Source organism: Callionymus lyra, chromosome 10 (genome assembly GCF_982586985.1).
Source record: "Callionymus lyra chromosome 10, fCalLyr1.hap1.1, whole genome shotgun sequence".
Lineage (NCBI taxonomy): Eukaryota > Metazoa > Chordata > Actinopteri > Syngnathiformes > Callionymidae > Callionymus > Callionymus lyra.
In genome coordinates this window covers 14,139,959-14,166,144 of record NC_141827.1, presented here as the reverse complement: position 1 = coordinate 14,166,144, position 26,186 = coordinate 14,139,959, and the positions used below count along the sequence as shown (strand labels likewise).

General features: G+C 38.5%; 1 protein-coding gene across 1 annotated transcript; it reads left to right on the top strand.

Moving 5' to 3' along the window:
* Positions 1-937: 937 nt before the first annotated feature.
* slc41a1 (solute carrier family 41 member 1) lies at positions 938-25,151 on the top strand. The gene is made up of 11 exons (XM_087800450.1): positions 938-1,053; positions 2,710-3,773; positions 11,319-11,426; positions 15,395-15,466; positions 17,322-17,466; positions 17,653-17,799; positions 20,724-20,871; positions 20,952-21,031; positions 21,091-21,225; positions 21,387-21,535; positions 22,677-25,151. Exons 2-11 carry the CDS (start codon positions 3,291-3,293, stop codon positions 22,860-22,862), a joined length of 1,653 nt encoding a protein of 550 aa, XP_087656576.1. The 5' UTR covers positions 938-1,053; positions 2,710-3,290; the 3' UTR covers positions 22,863-25,151.
* Positions 25,152-26,186: the final 1,035 nt, after the last annotated feature.

Here is a 26,186-nt window from a genome sequence, read left to right as displayed (position 1 = left end):
AGTTGATCCTGAAAGACACTGAAATCCAGTGACGAGTTTTAAGGATCGGCGATATGTGAGTTCTTCTACTGGAGCGGGTCAGAATTCTCGCTGCAGAGTTCTGAATCAACTGCAGCTCCTTCTTGTAAAGACATGAAAATGAAAAAAAGCCCATATTTAGGGACTTAATATTGAACAACGTCAATCGATACGAAATAAAAAAAATGTCATGATCTTTGACCTCATGAGGGCCACATAGACACCGTCTTAGTCGCACGTCTACTGACTCCTTTAAGAAATATCTTAAGACGTTTTTATTTGTTCACTTTTTTTCTTTGATTTTCTGGGACTCCTGTTGTGTTATCAGTTTTATCTTGATCTTTAAAGTATATACTTTATTGAATATTGTTTTGATTGTTTAAGCGCTATGCAAATAAAAAATACTTACTTACTATTAAGTCGAGTGACAATTGATTTTTCCCCCATTAATTTTTTAATTATAACAGTTGTGTGCATAATATACAGACATGTTTGGGGGGGCCATGGGGCCAAATCTTTTTTCCACCACTGTACATGTTCCTGTGAGTAAAAGAGTAACCGGGGCCCCTTATGTAAGTCCTGTTGACGGATCAGTCACGACCCTCCAGGTTAGACTGTACTAATCGTTGAGCTCTCATCAGAAAAAAAAAAAGGTAAATCAGTGTTGCACGCGTGCAAAGTGAATGCAGCAAGGAGGGGGTGACTGAAGGAAGGGGGGCCCCCGTCTTATGGCGTCCCTGGGCCCCCCTCACCAGCAGCAGCACCACGCAGACGGGCGGCAGGGGTGAGAGCCACGGGTGCGATGTGACGGTGTTCGGCAGAAAGGCAGGATCCATCGTGCGGAGAGAGGGAAGAGGAAGGGAGGGATTAACCATTAACCAGCAGCAGGGGCCGCAGCGCGGACTGGTACCATACTTAAGGCGCGCGCACCGGCGTCCACGCCTCAGCACGAGCGCGCCGCCAGGAGGTACAGACTCATCCAAACCCGCCGCACTTGCTCTCTCGCAGTGGGGTCCATCCATCCGTATCCTGGAGGTAAGAAACGAGTTTGTGCACTTGTGGGTTGTTTTGTTTTTTGGACTTTCAAACAAGTTTCTAGGGAGTTAAAAGAAAAAAAAGTGGCAGATAAGTTACGGTGACAGCAGAAGGGAACCGAAGGGAATTCGCAGTAGAAAACGAATCTATTCAGAAGCAGCACTAAATTTACGCCTGTGCCATGTTGGGTTCGGATGGTGTTGGGTCCTGACTACTAAACAGAGAGGATTGTGTCGAAAGGGGGGGAAAGACAAGAATCCGAGTGGATGTCGCAACATGCGGAGGACAGCGGCGTGAAAGTAGCACGAATGCGCTCGTCTAGTGGAGGAGGCTGAACTTTCAAAATAAAAGTTTTCGGACAAATTTAAAACTGTTTAAACTTCCAACCACAGAGTGGACGGGTTGTAATGATGCAAGTGGTTATGTTTATATATAACAAATACAATAAGGTGAGGCTGAAACTCAGAAAACATTTTATTTAATATATAGCGATTCTTCAAGGGCGGACATTTGTTTCGGGAAATTTACAACTGCCATTTGACAAGGTGTAAGATCTACACGACATATTTTCTCATCGTTTAAATCCGACGGTTCTGATAGGAATTGGGCAAAAATGTCAAGTGTTATTTTGAAAAGGCCAAACCAGAAGTGTTTGACATGAACGTGACCTTGACAATAGTTCAGAGGATGTACGCAGCACTACGACTCATGGTAAAAAATATTTTAGCTTATTTTAAAAACGAATGTCTGTCCTTCTGACTTTTTTGACAGTTTTACATGGTTATAGCATTGTCATGGGGAATCGTTTTTATTTAAAATGATTTGGAAATAATTGAACGAGAGCGTTTAATAATCCTGCTTAAGTTGCATTATGATAATATGTTGCGTCATAAAGCTGATGGTTTGACGTCATGCCGAGTTCAAAGATAGTTTTCCTCCTTTGTTGTTCCTTTTATGAAGTATAAAACTAAGTCACAATTACTAAAAGTAAAAACAAAAACGTACTAACTTTACGGCATCAATGTCAAAACCGTAAAGAAGTGCTTATGTGGGTGAGACCTGCATCTGAAGTGGTAAGGTTGTAATAAAACATTTAAGTAGGTAATAGGTTAGGTTAGGTAGAACTTTATTGAAAATTGTTTTTTTCCAATTAGCCATAGCAAATACAGCAATTTTTCATAAAAAAAACGAATGAATAAAAATAAAAAATACTTTGATCTATCTTCTTTGTCTTTATCTTTAGACTTAGATTGTGTCATCTTGTTCTTTCTCTTTATGTTCTTGTTCTTATTTTATTTTGATTTATTTTTTATTTTTTATAAAAAGATTGCTGTATGTATTGGCTATTGGAAAAAAACAATTTCCCGAAGGAGACCTACTGAGGGATCAATAAAGTTTTACCTTACCTTACCTTAAAATAAGAACGAGGACAAAGAGAAATAAAGAGAAAGAACAAGATGATCCAATCTAAGTTTAAAGATAAAGATATAGAACATAGATCAAAGACAAATAGGTGGCTCACATTGTATTTACACTGAGACTCTTTTTCTTTTTTTTTAACACACAAATAGGGTTGTTTATTTTTTGTTAAGATTACAAATATTTACATTGAGAATATTAAATGTGTCTTACAAGTCTGTGGATTTTTCTTTTCAGGTGACCGCCCACTGTGGTTGGAGAGGTACTTTTCCGCAGGCCGTAACTCAATCCCGGTACTGCAGACCTTTAAATATCTTCCGTGAAAAACCCACCCAGCAGCCACGTGGTGTAAGGTGAGAGATTTCAAGTGCAGCGAGACCAGCCTGTCATGGTCAGCGAGAGATCGGTCACGGCTGAAAATCTGGACACTTCAGACTCGTCTTCCGAGCTCTTAGGTCAACCCTTTAACTGGAGTTTTTTTTTGTCGGCGTGAGGGATTAAGATTAATCTTTTAGTCCAATTTTTTTCCCAGTTATATTCCTTATTTTTGTCCTCGTCTCACTCTGCAGTGAATGGAGAACCTACTGGTTCTGCTCCCCAAACACAGAGAGGAACACAGGCTCTGCAGGCTCTCCGCTCCACGAATCTGTGTTTCCCCGGGTTTTTTAACGCGACCTCTACTTATTGTGACGCTTTTAATGGGATAAATACTTTTGAAAGTGATCGGGTCCAGAGTCAGACCAGATCGGTTTCAGTCTCCCCGTGCAGCAGCTGGACGCTTTTATTATCAACCTTACTGTCTCCTAAAAGGCTTCCGCATGGTACTTTGGTCGAAAGAACAAGACAAAGTCCCCGACATCAACATGTCCTCTGGGGCTAACGATATGAAGAAGGAGGGAGGCCCCCTGGAGCCGGCCTACCTCAACTCCAACTCTGTCCATCCGGTGATTTTCACGAAGGGCTCGGAGGACGTGAGCCCGGGACACGGGGGGGACCTGGAGCTCACCGAGGTGACGGCCTTCACGGAGAGGACTGGCGAGACGGGGGGAAACGAGGAGAGGTCAGAGATCGTGGCGGTGATGGACTGCAGGGCCAATGCCAAAGGTCAGCGGGAGGAGGACGCGCTCCTGGAGAACGCCAGCCAGAGCAACGACAGCGACGACATCAGTAACGACCAGGGCACCGAACCGCCGCCGCCGCTCAAGGAGACGTCCTTCACCATTGGTCTACAGGTGGTCTTCCCATTCCTGCTGGCCGGGTTTGGGACGGTGGCTGCGGGGATGGTGCTAGATATCGTCCAGGTGAGCAAATCTACTTTATTTATACTCGAACGACTTTTTGGTTTTCCTTCTCTTTTTATGAACTAGATGTGATTGTAGAGGACAGAGATAGAGTTGGACACTAGTACTAGCACTCATAACTGCTTGATGAAGTTTTTATGATGGAATTATTTTATTTAATATATACTTAATATACACATTTAAAAAGAAAGTCAATTTAAAATCAAGATACATTTGATTTATCATAGCTAACCCTTTAGTATACTTATTTTTAAGTTGGAAATCCAACCATTGAAATCATTCAAAATGACAGAATTTAGAAATGTGTTTATTATTGTGTTCATGTTGTGTAGATAGTTTTGATAACTCGTTGTGCAGGAGTGATCGTGTGGCGGAACAGGCTCCACCAAAACCAAAACTATTTTTTTGAGGAACTCGCTCAGCCAACCCTCCTTTTGTGACGTCACCCATTGTGTTACTAGTTTCAAATGGGTGTACGCAGTAAGTGTCTACTGCATATCATCAAGGACAATAGAGCAATGTCTTCTAATTTATGACCCTGTCTATCAATTTACAGTAAAATAAGTTATCATTTTGTCTTATCCACTGATAAAATGTTTTAGTCGGATCTGAGGGAGAGTTTTGGTTGTGGTTATGTTGAGTAAACAGGATCTCTTCGCCCATTTTTAGACATCATAAAATGTTGATTTTAGAATTAGACTTAGATAGATAGATGGAATAGATGGATTAATGGGTTTCCAGTTCACAGCAGACAATATTTTCATACAAAAAAGGAACAAGAAGAAAGTGCAAATAAAAGAACAAAGAGCAAGTATAAAGAACATAGATCAAAGAAAAGGATACACAGTCAAATAATGGATTTGATTTCCATTTTTGGTATTTGATAACTTTACACACAACTTAAAATGAGATGTTAGGATCTTATGTATTTAGTCTTAACTTTCAGGTGTTTGGAGGTCAACAAATGTTTTCTAAATAGCTTTATAATTAATAGGGAGTTGACTGACTATTGTGATGTATCGTCATTGGAGTTTAATATATTAGTTTTTATATATTTTTATTTGAAATCATAGGATAAAACAGCAATATTTAAACTGGCTGGAAAATGTTTCCTTGCAGAAAACCTATAGTTCTATGTAAAGTCCACAATTGCATCAAATTTGGTATACAGGCAGATTTTCTAAATTGAATTTAATTAAATTTAAAAGTGAATGATTCATAATTGTGTCATGCCATACAGTGCTACAAAAATACTTTTGATAAATAATGTTCAACCAAGACCACAATTTAAAGAATTAAAGTTTTTCTATTTTGTGTTGGCGATTAAAATTCAGTACAATACTTGTTTCCTAATACTAAATTGCATCGTTTTCGTGACTTGTAAAATTGGAGTAGTGCGTGAATAAGAAGCGAGTTGGTGTGAAGAAGAAGCGGGAATTCATACTAATGTGGGACTATAGTTATCATGAGACTGATAACAGAATACTTTCTTTCAAATACACTTAAGAGCAGCATATAACGCCAAACTATCTTAAAATGGGTTAATGCCCGAAATACTGTTTCCAGAATATTTGGGTTTTCATGTGAAAAATATTAGATACAAAATGCTGGTAGTATTTTGGTTATACTAATAATAAGAGCTGTTGCTTAACGCCATTATCATAAAGTCATAAAGGCGTGTCACAGGATATCATATTGAAACACGGAACTAAATTTGAATTCAATTTACATTTTTTCACACTTATAATTCCAAATTTAACTAAACCAAATATAAAATGATTAAATTCTAGATATGTATACATGTATCTCCATAGATCTTTAACTGAAAAGAAACACTTTTCACAACCTTAAATATAAAAAAAATAAAACAATGCTCAATGTTGGAATCGATCATAGCTGCATTAATGTCCTTCATTAAAATTATTATTCTAAAAAATATTTTATTTAATAATACGCTTCTGCATATATAAGATAATAGTACTTCTATGAGTAATCTGTGAAACATTAAATTGTCTTTGTGAGTGTAATTCATCTGTTGAACAACATTTATCTCTCGTTTTACACACTTCACTATTTCTATATATACGCATAATAAACTGGAAGGAACACGCCTTAACCTCTGCTACATTAATTTTCATATGCAAATGATGCATTCAAGGGCATAGAAATCCAATAAGAAAATGAGAAAAAATACTATAACTTAAACAAAATAAACCAAATAAAACATATACAATGTATTGGCTTTCTAACAACTACACAAAGAATAACATTAACAACCCTGTGGCATTTCTAAGATATCAAGGATATTGATTTAGTTTAACCAACAGAGGTTCCGTCTTATAAAGTGATGCCAAAGCCCACAAAGATCTTCTTACAAAGCATCTTTGGCCTGATCATGAGGAGGCAGTTAAGAACTGTGTTGGGTATCTTAGCACTCCCGTCTTTGCTGAACCCTTCTTAGGGGCCTTCTTACGTACCCCCTGTATTATCTCTGGGTCAAGATGAACGACCTCCACCACAGTATATGTATATCTGGAAACCTTGACCCTGAGATAACACAAGGGATACCACAAACACATTGGTTTTCAGGCCTTCGGGTCACTTTGACCTGGACAAGGGTTAAGAACGATTAAATCCAAGAAAAGGTGGCCGTTTAAAAAATAAAAATCAAGTTTATTATTTTATTTTTTATTCATTTGTAATAACAATCACATCTGGGGGGAAAACCTGTCAGTAGGTGATCATTAGTAAAGCATGAAAGGATTAACACTCGACCTTTGAACGTTAAACTGATGATTTTGCATTTCATTTTCTTCAGATATGACTGTATGGGATGTTTTTGTCGTCCTTACATGTTAACTATTTGCATCATTATATCAGTTTCAAAGCTGCTGTTCGTACGGAAGGGTCATGTATTTCTTCTTCCAAAGTTGGCTTGTGATGCTGATAAAGTTTGGGGGTGTCCTGCTGCCAGGAGACCAGCCTGGGCACAGTCTGTACTCGCATACTAATGCCAGCATAAGGGCTGGGGGGGGGGGTGCAGTACTGAACTTGAGAAGAGGTATCGGAAGCATGTTTTGTAGCACCTGTAAAGTGCTAAGTCTAGTTTAGTTTTCGTGTAAATCTAAGAGGCTTAGTTCTAAAAACATCTATATCATGCTATCCTGTTGAAGTCAAGTAAAGGTTAGAGGTCAAGTACTGCTCACAGTGCATCAGGTTAGACTCCCTGTTATGGTGGGTTCTTGAATTTGGAAAAAAAAACACCTAGTAAAGAAAATTAGGGTTTTCTTCTTTCAACACAAACATTTTGATGAAAACTTCTATATCCATAGAGTCTAAGAAAACAGTTCCATAGATAATCAGAAATATTATGTCGCTTAGAATTTTCTTAACCCTTTTTTTTTGACAAATAAAATACTGCTTACTCTGACTTATTACAAGGAACACACAGGCAGATATTGGACTGAGTCCCACCTGGGTTGGCCTAGAAATAAAGGTCTGGTTTTGGTATGGAGGAGAGGGGTGCTGAATAGTTCTGCCTAGTGACCTGGCGACAGATTTGCCCAAAACCATTTGTCCTATAGAACCGTTGCCAGGATCCTGTGACTCAGGATGGCCAGGTTAAAGGGTATGTGTAGTTTGCAAGGGTTAAGATGATTTACTTTTCGGTTGAGTAACCTAGTCAAGCAGATAGTGCTTTTTTAAGCTCAATGGGTGAACTTTCTGATTTGCTCAGTAGTTTTTATGGTCACATGTGAGTGAAATTCAAAACCATACTTAAAATAATCAAATAATTCAGAAAACACAGTGTGGTAGTTGCAATATTTGGGCTGAACCGCTTTAAACTTTGAAACAAGCATTCATTTTCTATTCTATATTAGCAATCATTGTCTGTGTTTTAACTTGTGATCCACTCCTTGTGAATAATAAAGATTGGAAGGATTAAATGCTTTCCGTGTTGTTCCGGGCTCTGGCTAATCTTTCACTTGGACAAGGATCTTAAGATACTTTTGAAAAGGATGTTTGCTCTCTTCCTGATATGATACACAGTGTTTACCCTCTTTCCATATATGTATATATAATCCTCTGCCAACAGACTTTAGACCTTAGAATTTTAGAGAAGATGAGTTGCAACTAAAGTACTCTGAGTAGTGTTTTTTAACTAATTAATTTCAAGTTGATCATCACAACCATCTTCATGTCCTCATTCACTATATCTGTTTTAAACACTCATCAATCATGTGAACTGTGATCTTTTTCACAGTTCTTCGATGGCAAAATTCTTAAAAATGTTTGAATGAAAATAATATACCATATATAACATAAGGTTTTAATTAATCCAGAAAAGGTAGAACTTAGTGCATGTTTTTTTCCAACCAAACAAGAGTACACAATTTAACCAGAAACCTATTTGGTTGATTGTATTCACTTTTGTTGCAACAAAACCCCCACTTTTTGGAATAATTTAAGAAGCCATAGAAGTTATGCCACAGATAACATTTCAGTTTTTGATGCAAGTTTACATCTTGCTCACTACTTACGACTTTTACTTACTTGCTTACTTGACTACGTTCTATTCAGTTAGTACTATACCCTCCTAGCAATCTAGCTGTGTTTTTTATTTCTTTGCCTTTTAAGCATTTATTTTATTTGGTATTGTTTTAATTTTATAAGCGCTTTGTGACCCTGGTCTAGAAAAGCACTCACAAATATTTCTTACTTACTTACCTTTTTATTTTTTTCATATTATTATTAGTATTTATTCTTTTTTAGTTTAAAAAAATCATCAACAATTATAATTTTCGTATTTTTGTAGAAGTCTTCACACTGATAAACTATATTTGCATTGATTCACGTTCTGATTATCTTGGTTTGTGCCTTCATTCGTTTTTTTTTCGCTTTTTTAGCAGTACTTAAGTGACTGTAACTCAGCCAATCATACTTGCGCAAAAGTAAAGGAAAAGTGTTGTCTCCAAATATGAAAAAGCACATGAGGTTACGTCGGTTAGGGTCCTGCTCTGGACATTTTTTTTTTACTTAAGTTGTTTTTGGTTTTGTTTTTTAAATTATTGTGTGTTGTTGTAAATATTTGCAGTGTTTGTGATAATTTGGTAGAAAGTATCTCTGATGTTCGGTGCAGGTTGTTCATAGCTGTCCTTTACTTTTGTTGTAATAATTTGGTTTATTCTGTTTAACATTGTTTAAGTTGTGTCTATTTTCAACTGATTCTATCAATGGTATGGGCAGGAAAATGTACTGGAAAAGAGACCCACCAAGAATATATCTCAAAAGCTGCCACTGCTGCTATGTTTAATAGTAGATTACACATTTTGGTTTACTTTAGGGGTTTGTCCGAGTATTAGGTAAAGACAGAAGCAGAATTATAGAGGTTTACTGCAGCAAAACATTTGAGCCTCCCATGTCATGTGCCCCAACATTTGTTTGTTAGTGTTTTATAGTGATGGGTTGATGGGTTTTGATGAATCAGCAGATGAGAATCTGATTAATTGCCATCTGAGACTCTTAAATCTTAATTTTCTGGGCAATATGCTGCACTCTTTCAATTACCTTAATGTTGGTTATCAGCTCACGATGCAATCATTTTTATCTTATAAAATGGAGAAATTGGTAACTTTATTTTTAAAATAGACAGAATGGATTGTGAAAACTTTTTAGAAACTGAACTCAAACTTAAAACGCTGTTTGCAACTTGAGCAAAATGAACTGACACCTTTTGGTGGTAAAGGTGACCGAGCGGTGTCGATATATAACATGCAATGACGTTAAACGGGGAGCGATCACACGGAAAATGGGGCCATGTTACTCAACTGGGCAACCGGACCCTCGCGGGGCTTACATACCAGGACTCCTATAGATCTGTACACAGTGGTACTGGAGTTGTCCAGTCAAGTTCCAAGAACAGACCATGAGCGGAGAGGGCTCGTTTGGCCGTGAGCCAGTGTTCCATGGAGACAACAACATATATCACCGCAGGGGAGTCAAAGAGCGAGATAGTGTGACAGAGGTAGAGTGAAGGAGAATGGATTAGCCTCCAAAAACATGTGAAAAGGAAGTGGAATGTTCACAGCAGTGCTCTATCTTGAAGGCTCTGATTCAAACCGAGGGACTGACCTAATAAAAAATGATCTCGACGTCGCCAGATGACAACAATGGGATCGACAGAAGGAGTTTCAACCCAAGGGGGAAAAATTTGAATGCTCCGCCTACAAATCTCCAATAACAAAAGTGTCCCCCCTGACAGTTCAGTACATCTGGATGCACAGTGGGAGCAGCACAGTCGAAGGACCTGCTAGTGTGAGCAGAGTGTCTGCGAGTCGACACCACGTCAGCTACTCCTCTCTTTTTCCTGCACTCATCACTTCTCTACCGTTCCTTCTTTACGTGGGTCAGCCTCTCAGAGTATCGATTCAGCAAATGCCGGTGTCCTATGAGACTCATCGAGGCTTTTACTGAGAGATCAATCGATAGCCTCAGCAAAAAGCTCTCGGCTGCAGTAGACCACGAACCTGCTTTCAGTAAGAATTTAGACGGACCTTTAGGCGCGAGAACCCCATGTTCTGAGAGGAAAGTCTTATCTGGGCAGTTAGACGGTGTAAGTCAGAGTCTAATAAAACCAAATATACATTTTGTTTGAACATTGGACACCTGACACTCGAATGAGAAGGCACTGATCTAGCACGTGCTGTGCAACCCGTCCCCAGTATTGCCTTACATAAGTCCACGCTAAAGTGAGTCTCCCACTCTATTTAAAATGAGTCTAAAAATACTTTTTCTGACACATACAATTCAATTGCATTCAGCAGGGCTTGGACTCATGGTTGTTCCAGTACTTCTAGGATGAGTCAATAATTTGTTTTAAGGGCTTGAACTATCTCTGAAAGGTCAAACCCATTTTAAAGACATGGGTGAAAGGTCCTTCTGTGTCAGTGAGGGTTTATTCTAAGAGCCAAATAACTCCTGTTGTGTTATCAGTTTTATCTTGCCCTGTAAAGTATCTACTTTATTGAGTATTGTTTTGATTGTTTAAGCGCCTTGTGACGTTGGTCTTGAAAAACGCTATATAAATAAAAATTACTTACTTACTTACATGGTCTTTTGCTACAATGAAAAGTATGGATGGTTGATTTATTGTCCAAATATTTATTATTGTATTTTATCAGGCCAATGTATAATTTCAGAAACTCTTCTCTCTCTCTCTCTCTCTCTAAGACAAAACATTTTCTTTACTTCACTTTTACACTAAATTAAGCTTTATTTCTTTTTATAATAAATCAATTTTGAAGTATTTGGGACATCAAATAAAAACAGTCCATATATATATATATATATATATATATATATATATATATATATGTAAGTATCTTGGTGTTGTTTAACTTATTGTAATTCATTTTGTTTTTAATATAGTTAGAAAAGTCCAGTAACAAACAGTAATAATTGTTGACAGGGCTTTTAGGAAGTTGGTGTATTTAAAATGTCTTTGTTTTTTATTAACTTGCTAAATTCTCCTTGTGGTTGTTTCAGCATTGGACGGTGTTCACAGAGGTGTCCGAGGTGTTCATCCTGGTTCCAGCACTTCTTGGACTCAAAGGAAACCTGGAGATGACGTTGGCCTCCCGACTCTCCACAGCAGTGAGTGTGTCTTCTGTTCTGTCTTTGGATTAAGAGTAAGATATTACTTGATTTGTCCCGCAGTGGGGGGGTTTGAGTTTAGTTAACCCTAAGATGGTGACAAACATTGAACATCATTTTTGTGGGGTCAAAGGTCATATTGCTGAAGGAACACATTAGTTTCAGAGAAACTGATAGCAGCATTCCTACCCCTCCTCTTTGTTTTTGAAGATTTCAACCTGCTGAGCTTGTTCTTCTCACCATGTCCTTCGTTTGTTGAAGCCGTTCTTTAGGGGGCGATGTTTCTATTCCTGTCCAAACTGTGCTTATTTATCAAACGCAGAGGTTTTTTTTTTAGTATCCGAATCACCTCAAGTCTGTGACATACAGTTATTAATTTTATATGACTGTATCCTCAAGCGTCAAACATTTTATCTGTGAAAGGGTAAGAGAATTACTGATGTAGTGCAGCTGAGAAGTTCAATCCTCACATTCTTTCCATCGGTGTGTGGGAAACATTAGCCAAAGCTGATTATCAGTAGTAGTACACAGTCTCACCTCACAAGGCAACTCAAGCTGAAGATCAATACTTGTTCAAATGTATTTTATTTACTTTTTTTTTGACATAATCAATGACATTGGGTTGTCATTGCCATCCTTAATTTTCGTTGAGTTGCATTCTTTCTGAAGCTTCTTTGCTTCATGTTACTGAAGTTAATAAATGGGAATTAACTAAATATAATGCAGCACTCACTTCACTTACTTGTCTTCATCATATGGCCGTTAATTTAAACCTTTTCCTCAGCTAAGGGTCACCGTTCAAAGATTCTCACAGTCGTCATAACACACTTGGCTGGTGTCAGGAGTTTGTTCTGAGACATTTCTGGGAGCCTTTGTCGGCCGGCCCCAGCAGGACCACATTTCTTTCCATGCCGTCGCTAATTATGAGAAGATTAAAACTACTCCAGGTTTCCTAATGCTCTTATTTCTGGAAGAAGAATGCAATGGCTTGTACTGACAGGTTGTTGGACTGTTCTCTCTGCATGATCGTTTCCTCTTTTTGTGCACTTAAGTATCACAATTCTAAATGATAGAAAGACAATAAGAAAACAAAGTGACACTTCTTCAATCGTTCTGCCATCACTATTGTGAATTTATAATTCTTATTCTTTAGACTGATTTAGGTACTGAAGTTTTAGGGATGACACTTTTTCCATATTCTTTTTTACAATTCAGTTCATGGTCTGTAGCTTTGCATAGCTAGCGAACGGTTGTAGGTTTAATTCTCTTTAGTTGTTCCTTGTGTTTTAATAACATGGTAGTTGTTGGAACTATTGCTTGTCATTTTATTTATCAGCTGGAAAGGAACAGGAAATAGAATAAATGCTGAGCAAAACATTTTTTAATGTAGCCACACTCACTGTTTGAAGTTATAATTGTATTATGTTATAGTTTATATATATTGCTTATTAGGAAATTAGCTACAAAATCTCAATTTATTAGGCAGAATCTACGCAGCAAAAACGATTCTATGGTTATTATTCGTTTCAGCAGAAAGAATAGTTGATTCAACAAGAAGGATCCCAGTGATTTAAAGAAAAAACTCAAAAGTACGTTACACACTTAAGGTTGCAATTTGCTATTAAGTCTCAAATAGGTGATGTATCTTTGTTATTTTCCAGCCCTTGTATTTCAGTAAGTAGTTTCATTTTTGACACATCTTGTATAAAACATAGTGGAAAACCTTTTGGTGTTGAAGTTAAATTGACCTTTTCTCTACCATCTTACTATACTTTGAGACTTTGTGTAAAGTTAGATATAAATTCAAAAATATAGTTTTTATGGGATGATGAAAATAAATATATCTATACTCAGCAGCTTGAGTGAACACCGCGGAGGGTCCAGTGATCTCCAGTGATGTTTGACTGCCTCTTATCTTGAGGTCTTAATCCTTCTTATCTGTAGCAGACTGCCCTCCTAGAATAACCACCGAGGTCTTCTATTGAAAAGACCTCCATCCATCCATCCACTCGTTTACTTGCCCCTGAAGGTTCGTAGTGAAATAAAAACACACTAACCTTGCATCAAACAGAGGAGGTTCTTTTGGGACTTTTGTCTTAAATGTGAACCACAACGCTCTGAATGTTTTTGTTCATAGATTCTCCAACATATTTTTATGTGGGAAATGATAAATAGGACAATAGTTGTTGGTTTTCAATTTCAATTCAGTCACCTTCTTTTTTCTGTGACATACATTGATGCAAACTGAAAAGCTAACTTTGTTCAAAAACCAATGACTTGATTGTATTTTTCAACAAGTCCCTATTACCAGCCATTATCAAGCAACACTTGCGGAGGTCAAACTAAAACTAATAGCTGGGACCTGTGAATTAATAGAACCGTGAATGATTTTTTAATAATAAAAAATGGGATCATGTAACGTACGACTGCGTCTGTAACAACTGTCTGCTGTGTTTTCACACACAGTTGAAAGAGGTAGTGAAAAAGGATGGAACTTGGTTTCTACTCCTTTGAAAAACAAACGTATTTAATCCAATGAGCCTTTTGATCACTGTTTGCGAAAGATCATTGCAGTAACCTGCATCAAAAGGTATTTTCTGTCTGCAGAGCGATGGCCACGTCACTGGATTATACTGATCAAATGTTATGATTGCAACGACTTAAATGACGACCCACCGTCTCCAGTCTCTTTATCAATGGTTTCAAATAAGTGACTCTCTTAACAGAGGGATGTGTTGGTGCGCACATGTCAGTTGTGTACAAATGTTTCAGAGTTAAAAGTGATTTTAACTGAAAATAGTGTTTTATTTTGTAAATTACCTGGATGTTCCTTTCCTTAATTAATGATTTCCTGTCTGATAAATATAGATTAAAGTCCTGCAAGTCCTCTGTTTTCCTCTAGTTCAATTTTCCAAGTGAGAAAAAAATCACATGCTGCTTTTGGTGTAAAAAGAAAATAAATCCTATTTACTCACCACCAAAAACAAATGTTTGAGGCCTTTAGTCTGATCAGATATGGCAAAAAAAAGATCTTGCGTTTGTATTGTGTTGCCATCACATTATCTTTGGTAATAATTGCACAGGCTTTTCCTTGATTTTCTGGAACTTCTGTCGTGTTATCAGTTTTATCTTGATCTTTAAAGTATATACTTTATTGAATATTGTTTTGATTGTTTAAGCGCTTTGTGACCCTGGTCTGGAAAAGCGCTATACAAATAAAAATTACTTACTTACTTACTTACTTTACCATACAAATCAGACGTAAACAGAGATTTCTATTCTAACACAAATGTTTGCACTGACCCAGATGTTTTCCTTCCCTTTACGTAAGTTGTAAATACGAGAGGAAGAAGAGGATGTCTGTTTGTGTCTTTGCACTCTGCGTGGCAATCATTATTTCAGCCCTGGACACAGAGGTCCACTGTAGCCCCGACCACTTGATGCCGTGTGTGTGTGTGTGATGTGTGTGTGTGTTTGTGTTAGTGCGTTTGATTGTGTACGTCGGTGAAAGATGAGATAAGTGGAGTCGGCCACAGGGCGGGTGATCAGAGATCAGAGTATCTTTGTCCGGAGAACTGACGTCCGATTGTTTGAGTGAGAGAAGCACACACATATACACACTAACTTTAGCTCAGCTCACTTGATATATATCATGAGACTCTGATTTCCTCCATTTGTTAACTTTCTGAGGGGAAACATTGCTGGGTTGAACTTGAGTTCAGCTTTAAACATGGAAGCTTGCAGAGTTAAAAAAAAAAAAAAACCCTAAGATGATAAGCAAAGAGTGCCATCAAAATGAAGATGCTGCATCATGATATATGATACTGTGAAACACACTTCAAATGACTTTATCATGACTGTCTTCTCAACAACTACTATGTGATGAAGGTGATTTATTTATTGTTTTCTATGAAGTGTTCTGCATGTTGTTTTTGTGAATCTAATGTCCAAACTCTTCTTTCTTCCAGGCTAATATTGGCCAGATGGACACTGCCAAGGACATGTGGAAGATGATAATGGGGAACTTGGCTCTCATTCAGGTAAATCCATTCATTAAAGCAAAACATAAAAAGTTTACTTATGGTGGGGAAATAAATAAATGTTTCTTCAGAAGACATCGATGAATCATCAGCAAACCAAAACACTTTCAACACTGTTTGAACTTCTTAAGTTAAAAACTCCGAAGGAGACCTCCTGAGGGATCAATGAAGTTCTACCTAACCTTCTACCCAACTTATATAGTAATCGTATGGATCTGAGCCAGAAGCAGCAACGATAAGTTCTTGTATTCAACAGCACTTATGATCCACATTAAAATAGGCAAGATATTAAAAAAGATCCTCGAGACAAACTTTAAAACATTTACTTCACCAAGAACTTAATATGAGAATGATTCCAAGAATACAGAGATCCTGTTCACGAGATTGGATGCAAGGAATTGACCGTTTCCTAATCAGGAGCCTCAATAATTCAGAGTTTTTTTTCCTGGATTTGGACCCTCCTTGAGAAACTGAAAAGACCCACCAATCAAAATCAAATAAATAAGTATATAAACTTGCGTAAAATAGATCACAAGTCAGAATTATAACGTATTCAAACCTAAACGCACAACTCTAATGTACATCCTGTTTGAGAGTTTAACTCTAATCACTTATACATCTTTAACATGGTAGAATCATGTACTTTATTATTACTTTAGTATTACTGTGTCAAAGACTAGACGATATATATTTCTATATTTCCAGATAAATGGACGGAAATGAAAAAAAGCACCACTTACTTTTGGAAAATTGCAGTTTTTAAAAAATCAAATCTAAGTTCAAACTTGCCAATATTGATTTTTATTTTTTCAGTTTAACAGATACATTACCTGGTTTTGTCTTTATGTAATATAATTCAACACCTAAACTTTTTTGTAGTCCAGTCCATTAAGATGATTCTGGAAATGTATGTCAGCAAGAAGGGCAATTTAAACCCAAAATCCTTGTTAGTCACATTAAACAAATCATTAGATTGTTTATGAAGACTTGTAGACACTGTTAAAAACAAAATTCACTTGTTTGACGAGCAATATCTGAAAGTGAATATAATATCGTGGCCTTTTGTGAATTCTTCAATTTAGCAGTTTATTTTCATAGAAGAAGTATTATAGTATTTAAAGTATGACATTATGTCAAAGTCGTTTGGACCATCACGTGCAGGGCAGCATATGTAAAGGGTTGTGGGTGGAGTTGTGTTGGTTGTTGCTGGCACATGTACTTCATGCAATCTTGTGGAGTCCGTGTGTAACTTTACTATCTACATTTAGTAGGAAGTAAAATACTGTCACTACATTGTTTTAACATGTGGAGATTAGAAAAACAGGTTCCTCCTGATAAAAACATGAACTAGTTTCATTGTATACTGACAAACACAACAATAAAGGAGCCTCTTACAATACATTTACCTGGAACATGTCAGTCTACTTGAGTGGCATCGGGTGACTGTCATATGTTAAGTGTAAGTTTGAGAAGAGTTTGTGTGTGTGTAAACACTGAGCTGGAACAACGTAAAACGATCCGTGTTATGCATCGCGCTCACTTCTCCTAGTGGATACTTTTTTTTTTGGAATGACAATCTTGCGTTTTGAACCTTGTCACTAAACTGCTTCAACAAGACGGACGAGCAGGTGCCAGTAATGCAAGGGTTTAAAATAACTGTAGGGACATACATACAGGAAGTATCACGTACACAGAAACGTGACAGTCTACTCACACATGGCTAGAATTATAATCAACCAGAGCTCATTTTCATCTGTAACTCAAATAAGCATTGTGTTTCTAAAATCTTATTAAAACATTAAATACATTGTCTCTCTAATGGCCTTATCAACTGTATTCTTCTTCTTTTACTCAGGTCCAGGCCACTGTGGTGGGCTTCCTGGCCTCCATTGCTGCTGTGATCTTCGGCTGGATCCCAGAGGGACACTTCAGACTGGGTCATGCTGTGCTGCTCTGTGCCTCTAGTGTTGCCACCGCCTTCATAGCATCTCTGCTGCTGGGTGAGACCTGCACACACCGAGGAATACAGCGTTAAAAAAAAAAACGCTCAAGCTTGATAACAAATCCACCACTTTGTGGCTGAAATTTGAAATATGACTGGAAAACCCAATGTGCAGGAAATATGTTTTTACAGTTGGGAAAATTCCTCCTTCCATTGATTGTTGTCTGTTATCGTTTGACCACAGGCATCATCATGATCGGTGTGATTATTGCGTCCAGAAAAGTGGGAATCAACCCAGACAATGTGGCCACGCCGATCGCTGCAAGTCTGGGTGACCTTATCACTCTGTCTCTGCTGGCTGGCATTTCCACAGGACTATACAAGGAACTAGGTAGCGTATAACGTGACACACACACTCTCTGGTCTCTTACTGTAAGTTGTGTCTTGTGATGGGATGATGACATTTCACGAAACAGCCTTGCTCTAGAAACCAGGTTGGAGAGTCATTTCAGTCCGTTGACCCATCACTCCTTTAATTTATGATATTCATATAAATACTTGACAATGTTATAGCAACATACTCTATCGGGTTCTTCTGTTGACTTTTCATTGAGAATGATCTGTGACGTCAGGCCTATAATGGGCCCAAGACTCAGTCACTTTCTGATTTAGGGAAGTGCTTGCAGTTCAGTTATAATGGATTTATTCGCTTAGAGTTGATGGGATTTCCTCAATCCTCCATCTATTGCTCTTCTCATTGTCATACAAATACCAAAGTTATCTCAGGACACTTTATAGTTTAGGTAAGACTATATTGGAGAAAAGAAAAACAGATCCCAGCAAGTCAACAATGAGTGAATCACAGCAAGACAGTGATGAGGAAAAAACTTCCATTTAGAAGGCAGAAACCTCGAGCAGAACCAGACTCAGTGTTGATGGCATCCTGCTGTGACCAGCTGAAGATGCTGAGATGGAGGCCTTGGGCTCCGGGAGAGAAATAGAAAGTATAGGTTTAAACTGCACAGGCGATGAATATAATGCAGATAAAAAGAGACTGACTCAGAGCTTAACTATAGACTTTATGGAAAAGTAAAATTTCAAGATTACTCAAACATAGAGAGGGTGTCTTCCCCCCAGACTGAATCTGGTAGTTGGTTCCACAGAGGGGCTTGAAAACTATAGACCCTGGCTCCATATCTACATTTAGAGATGTGTGCTATAACTAATAGATCTGAGTAGAGTTAATGGACCATGTCAAGCTTTGTAATTTAGAAGAATGATTTTAAATTACGTTATTAAATCTCCTGGAAGCCGACGTGAGAGGACAGCACAGGAGAAATCTTAGTCTTGGGTTGCTTTCATGTTTGTGTTGTCACTGCCTACTAAACTGAATTTAACCACTTTGAGACCATTAGGTTGTTTATTGAACTTCCTTTTTCTAACAACCAACTCACCTTTTTTTTTATCTATTAGAGTAATCCATACTATGCAATGGTTCATTTAGTGTCATGTCCCAGACATTATTGTGAGGAATGAGGGCAGGGAACTAAAAAGAAAACCTGTTGTTTGATGAACCGTCAAGCCCTCTTGAAGTTCCGTGACGTGTCACTCTTGTCAGCACTGGCGTGAGCCTCTGTCGCTGTGTGACGTAGTTGTCTGCTCACATGAACAAAAGTGTACATACACAGTGAGGAAACGCCTTCTTGTGATATTTAGTTGACAATGTAGAAGTCAAATAATCTGTGAGTTTAACAGGAGAAAAAATGTATTTTGGTAATTTGCAGGAGAAAAACTATTGGTTAGATCTTCATATGGAATGCGATTTAGATTAAGAACTATGTTTTAAACATATGTTTTTAATGATAAAGCATATTTAATTTAAAGGTTGTTATTAAGCTGAATAATGTAACTATGGAGAAATATGGTGTTTGAAATTTTGCTTAGTTGTCGAAATCAAATCCAAAATAAAAAAAAAATTTGAAAAAACATTTTAAAAAACAACCTGCCTTGTTGGACTTGATCAATGCTCAACAGTGCAGCTCACTGCACCTACATCTCTTCTCCAGCACACAGGAACCATGAAGCCTTTGTGACCAGAGAATAGAGAATTCTCTTTTCTCAGGCTGACCCAGTGAAAAACCCACTGCAGAACCTCGCTGTTATGTTTGGTTTTCCTTGTCCGGATGTGTTAACGTGATGAGAAACACTGCCATCTCCTGTCAAGGCAGAGGATTTAACCCTCTTGTTTGGTGTGTTCTTATGCACTGCGTGTTTACTGAATACTTAGACAAACACATTAGTGATTAAAGTAAACGTTGTGTTATTTGACTTTGTACTAATACTGACTTCAGATACGAGCCTAAAGGTAAAAAAAAAAAAAACCTGAGAGTGGATTTTTCTTTAGGAAATGTTGTGGTCGCCGACTCAAACAATACATTTCAATAGATTTTGATTTGTCCTTCTGAACACTGGCTTTTACACCCTGAGTCAACATTCACTGTCTTTGGACGAAAACACGCTGAATTTACTGTAGCACTTTTTTTTAAACTACTCTCAAGGTTTTTGTTATCAGGTTTGCCAACAGTGAACCAATAAGAAACATCCATATTTCCAGTGTTGTAACATTTGGAAGAAAACCTTTCAGATGAATAACCATTGTGTTGTCTCCGGTGGCCTGAAAATAAATGTGTTTTAGTTATCCCTTATGTTATCGCTATGTCAAGATAACACAAGGGTTAATCAGCATTTTCTCCATAAAAAATTTAAATACATATAAGTAAAAAAAAAAAAGCATGTTAAATATTAGCATTATAATTAATTATCAAACATATGGTTGCTTTTTTGCATTTGTCCACACCTTTAGAGGCAAACAGAGTAGTTACAGAGTCAATAAAGTTAATGAAACAGTCATTTTTAAGCTAAAGAAACACTCTTTTGCCCTAGTTTCTTATAATCCATATAGATAGAAAACATTTAAATGTTACCATCATGTTAGACAGTATGGTGATGTATTACTCTCTGTTGTATGTTCACATCTTTAATTTCTGATTATGGCTTCAGAGGTTGTGTTTTTGTGGAGTCATTTAAGTCGTTTTTTTTAATGTGATCAGTGCTTATTTTAATTATAGTTTGTGATAAAATGCTCAAATTGACTGTTTGCAAGGATAATTACAGAGGAAGCTATTAAGGCAGAAATGTGCAGCGTAAATAAAATCTGTTTTGTGAAATAGTATCATCAGCAGAAGTCTTGACTCTGCTAATTTGTGCTCTGATCAATGTCTCAACTCATGTTATAACTCCGACTTGTCTTCACAGAGTTCAACGATTATGCGAACCCACTGGTGTGCGCCGTGTTTGTGGCTCTTTGTCCAATCTGGATCCTCATCGCCAGGAAGATCCCGTCCACTAGAGAGGTTCTGTACTCCGGCTGGGAGCCGGTCATCATTGCCATGGCCATCAGCAGGTCCCCACAGTTCACTCTTCTCTCTTCACTTGTCTCCCACAAGTCAGTTCAAACTCTAACGGATTCTGTGTTGATCTCAGTATGGGCGGCTTGATCCTGGACAAGACTGTGACGGATCCGAACTTTGCTGGCATGGCAGTTTTCACTCCTGTGATAAATGGTGAGCGCTGACTCGGACGTCTCTGTGGAGATTCGTATTCACGTACATTTGTCCACCAGGCGTGGGAGGAAACCTGGTGGCCGTTCAGGCGAGCCGCATCTCCACCTACCTGCACATGAACGGCATACCCATGGGTGACCCCAACCCCAACCCCAGGAAGTGCCCCACGCCCTGCAACTCCTTCTTCGGCTCCTGTGAGTTATCGTGTTACGAAATATTCCACATTTTCATTTTTCCATCCAGACTCGAGCACGTTCCGTCCTCTTAATAACAGTTTATCGTCTCAACCAGTTCCTGTCTCGTGTCAATATTTGACGGCGACAGTTAAAGAGTGACTTCTCTCTCTCCCCTGCAGCCGTGAACTCCCGCTCGGCGCGAGTGCTCTTCCTCCTGGTCACGCCGGGACACCTCGTCTTCCTCTACACCATCAACTCTCTGCGAGGGGGGCACACAACCATCACACCTGTCTTTGTCACTTTCTATCTCGCTGCTGCACTGCTTCAGGTAAAAACACCTACAGTTCACGATGGTCTGATGAAGCTTCATGAAGCAGTGTCATTATATTCCACTAGATGGCGGTCTCTGCGCTACTTTACTTTGTTTTAACAAACTTTTCTAATGAAACATCATTTTTAAAGTAATGGCGCCACCTACTGACCTCTAAACAACATGACACTGTTTCATTAAGCTTCTTCAGCTCATCACTACTTGCACACCTTTAAAAAAATGGGTGACTCTGACACCAGTGCTTTGTCTAAAACATACTAGCGTACTCAAAGTTAGTATTTTTAGTGCATAGGTGCGTCTCAATTCTTAGTATGCGAAATTTAGTGCGCCATGCACACTAAAGTAGCGTACTAAAACGCCCACAAAACTGAGTATGGTTTGATGGACACTATCTACCCTAATCGGCCGCCATCTTAATGACCTTTTCGTCATATATATATATATATATATATATATATACATATACTTATAGGTGTATTTTCAGCGGCGGTAGGAGAATGAGACGTCTTCGGCGCTGATACCTGCTTTAATATCTATCGAATATTTCGATTCTCATATTTTTTCTTTTTTATTTCTTTTTCCAAACTTGCAAAACGTGCTGCCAGCAGGTGGCGATAGCGTTCAAACAGCTGGTTGCAACCATCGTTAAATATAAGTAGATGAAGAAGCTGTCGCGTCATTTCCTGTTAGTGCGTAGCGACAGTGTTTGATTTGAGACGTACTATCTGTTGAGAATTTGCGTACTAGTTAGTATGTACACTATCCTGATGCATACTAACTTCTAGTATACTAATAGAAGTATGCGATTTGAGACACAGCACATAGTTTGGGTTACCCATCAAGTTGAATCAACCTTAAAGTTATTTCTTTGTTTCATATAACTAAAAGTGGTTTAATGGACTCTAGCCTCTGCCGCCTCTGAAGTCATGGGACAGAAATATTCAACCACAAAGAACTAAAAACACATTTAAAGTTGAAGAAAAGATTATATTTTTGGTTACTTCCTTCAAAGAAAAATACAGCAGATCAGCAGCTATAGAAGAACCAATTAGAGGAATCGTTAGAAATCATTCTCTCAATTTTTGGTTTGTATTTCAGTAATTTTTATCTCCATCCTGACACGTGCTGCCCTCCTCAGGTGGTGATCCTCCTCTACCTGGCCGACTGGATGGTCCACTGGATGTGGGGTCGAGGGATGGACCCCGACAATTTCTCCATCCCATACCTGACGGCGCTGGGCGACCTGCTGGGCACAGGCTTCCTGGCACTCTGCTTCCACATGCGCTGGTTCATCGGAGACAGAGACTCTGACCTGGGCAACTGAGAAACCAGCCACATTCTGGACTCCAAAAGGGCTTAATCCTCGATCAGACTCTGATCTCTCATAGAGGTTTACGTCTTTAGCATAGCTACCCCCGAATTCTATTTTTTACTAAACAACAGCAGAGTCCTACCTGATCTTATGTTTGTGCCGTGAAGGCGAAGAATCAGTTATATACAAATGATTTGGTCCCATTTTTTTTTTTCAACACAACTTTAGCAGGAAAGAAAACATGCTTTGAATTGAAAATCACAAAGTGCTTTGAGGAATACTCGTGAAAAAGATCTGGAGATCCTTGTCAGTTTCGAATCAATGAGCACAACACCGGAGCTCTGAGATCAGTGGACTACGACTGAAAAAGTCATGGTTTCGGTTTTTTAAATGACTCTAGTGTTAACTCACTATGTCTAACACTCAAGGTCGGCACACTAACTGTATCCTGACTCTGGTTAAGAACAGCAAAACCCCCAACCTCTCCCCCCACCCCCCCACAGGCCACTTTAATGAGGCATTATTTACACGGACCGGCCTTCAGATAAAATAAAATAGCACAACCAGCAGAAAAACAAACTTTAAGTGCAAGAAAAATTACCGCTGAATCAGCAGGAGCTCTGGGGCTGCGACAAGATTTGCACGTTGAAAGTTTGTGTTTTCACTAGTTCGCAGCCTTATTTTTCGAGCTTGACTGAAAATGCATCTTGTTACCTTGGAGAAAGTATGATCCTCAAAAGATACTCACTTAAAAAACACCTGATCAGGTGCATAAAAAAAAAGAGTTTGCTCTGCCTTTTCTCTTTGAAGTGAGTTACAGATTGAAGTACTGGCTCAACCCTGAGGCCAGAACAAACCAGTCAATCTGTGAAACAATTGCCAGCCACGTGAACCCTTGATCTCTCTGAAGCCAGTTTGTCAAGCCTCACTCTCACGACTAAAACATATCTTGCTGTGACCACTATGCACCCGCTCTAGTGCCTCCAAGTGTGGGACCCTCTCTGCTCAGGTGTCGGAAGAGCCAGAGTTGTATTTGTAAATATATATTTTTAGAACTTTTAAATTGATTTTTTTTTTCTTTCTTTGCCCTCATCTGACCCCAGAGTATTTTGCATTTGACTATTTCTATTAATAATGACTAATAACTTGACAATGAAGATAAACTTGAAACACGTAATCAGCTGCAATAGAACCTGTTGTGATCGTTGAACGTTGGTTTCAAGCAGAGTATGTTTCAGGTTCGACACCCTGGACATGTTCTGGTGGAGAAGGTTTTTTGAGTGTATTGTTACCAAAGGCTCTTGTCATCTATGATTTCATTTGCGGCTCTCCCTTTTTAAAGCAGCGGACCTTGTTGAATGTTCAGATGTAACTGTTCACGTTTCTTCGGAGAGAATGTTAAAGTCACTGAGCTCAGATCTTTACGGTGATATTTGGCTTCCTGTGTCACGCCTTCGACAAACAACACCCTCATCAGACTCTCGGCGATGAGAAGGATTCAAGTCACTGGACCGCGCAGAGAAAAGTCTTTTTCCCCTGGACGAGGAAGCGTGAACGTGTGCAGTGCACTTGGAAAGAAACTTGATTGTTTCTGTTCGTCGGTGTCTCGACTGATTGTTTTTATCCCGATCCCTTCAATGTCCTAATCATTTAATCCCGTGTCGACGAGCTCTCGTCTCCACGCTGACCCCACGGACTGTACTGTAAGGAGCAGCAGTGGCTCCTCTGGATTCAAAGTGGATTCCCCTCTCTCTGTTCCTCCTCGGCGGAAGGTTGTGAATACTTCTAATCGGGGGATGCTTTGTCTATTTATTTATAGAAGCACACAAAGCAAATTTGTACATATGATATTTATTCTATATATAAGGTTGTTTATAATGTCTCTTTCTCTTCTTGGGTGTTTGGCCAGTAGATTTATTTCGACTCTCACCAGTGCCTTCACGCGTCACATGGAAATGGCCTTAACTTCTGAGAACTCCAGCGAAGAGTAACCAATCAGGAGTCTTTTTAATCTGCTTTGATTAATGTTGTACAGATCAACTGTGATTTAATAATGATTGGCGGCGGCGAGAGAAGAGAGAGGCTCGGGAAGACTTTTTTTGTGATTCCAGATGTTTCACACTAGAACCAGAAGCCTGTCCCCCTGGTGGCTGCATGGTTAACCTCAGTGCTTCGTACTCACAGGGAAGTATTTAAACGAACAATAGCATGTGAATCGGCTTCACTTTTTGTGAGGGAGCTGTCCTACACTTTCTCTCTCTCTGACCTGCTGGAAATAAAGAACTGTATTATTTCATACCAGTCCACTGTAGCCCTGTCTCCTTCTTCTGTCCGGGCCTGGAACCAACACTGGGAAAAATTGTACATAGTAGTGATGAGCTGATACAGTTTGAAAGGCCACTAGATGGCACTCTCAGTGAAAATGATGCCAGTTTTCATTGAATTAATAGATCAGAGCAAAAGATTATACAGCACAGAGTGACATCTGGTGGCCTTTCACAGTTAATACACAGTTATCAACCTATCGAAAGTAACTAAGTAATAGGTATTTGTAAAGCGCCTTCTAGACCAGGGTCACAAAGCACTTGAACCATCAAAAACAACACAGTTAAAATATATACTTTAAAAAATCATATACATACATCGTTTGCAGTTAAAACAAGACTGCAGCGAGAATTCTGCTCTAGTAGAAGAACTCACATTTCATCGATCCTTAAAACTCTCTTCACTGGCTGCCAGTTTCTTTCAGGATCAATTTTTAAAATTCTGGTTCTTACTTTCAGATCTATTCATGGTCAGACTCCTCCTTACATCAGTGATCTGATCCAGCCTTACACCCCAGCTCGGTATCTTAGGTCTGTGGATAAGAATCTACTGATGGTTCCTGAACACGGTTCTGGACCAGAGGAGAGAAATCCTTCCAGGCGGTTGCTCCTAAGCTTTGGAACAATCTTCTTCTCCCTCTGTGTTTGATGATCTACTGACTCCTTCAAGAAACATCTTAAGACATTTTTATTTGTTCAGGCTTTTCCTTGATTTTCTGTAACTCCTGTGTTTGTCTTATGTGTCTTGACCTTTTAGAGTTTTTAAATTAGTAGGTATTTTTAAATGTATATTGCTTTGATTGTTAAAGCACTTTGTGACCCTTGTCTAAAAAGCAATTACATTTTTTGCACTTACTTACTTACTACATAGTCATTAAATAAGTCAAATACATATTTATAATTCTAAATTTGATCATTTCTGAGAACCTGAGTATCATTCGAGGACATCAAATGATTTTCCATTTCTACGGATTATAATTTGTAGACAGATGATTTACGTGAATACACTTTC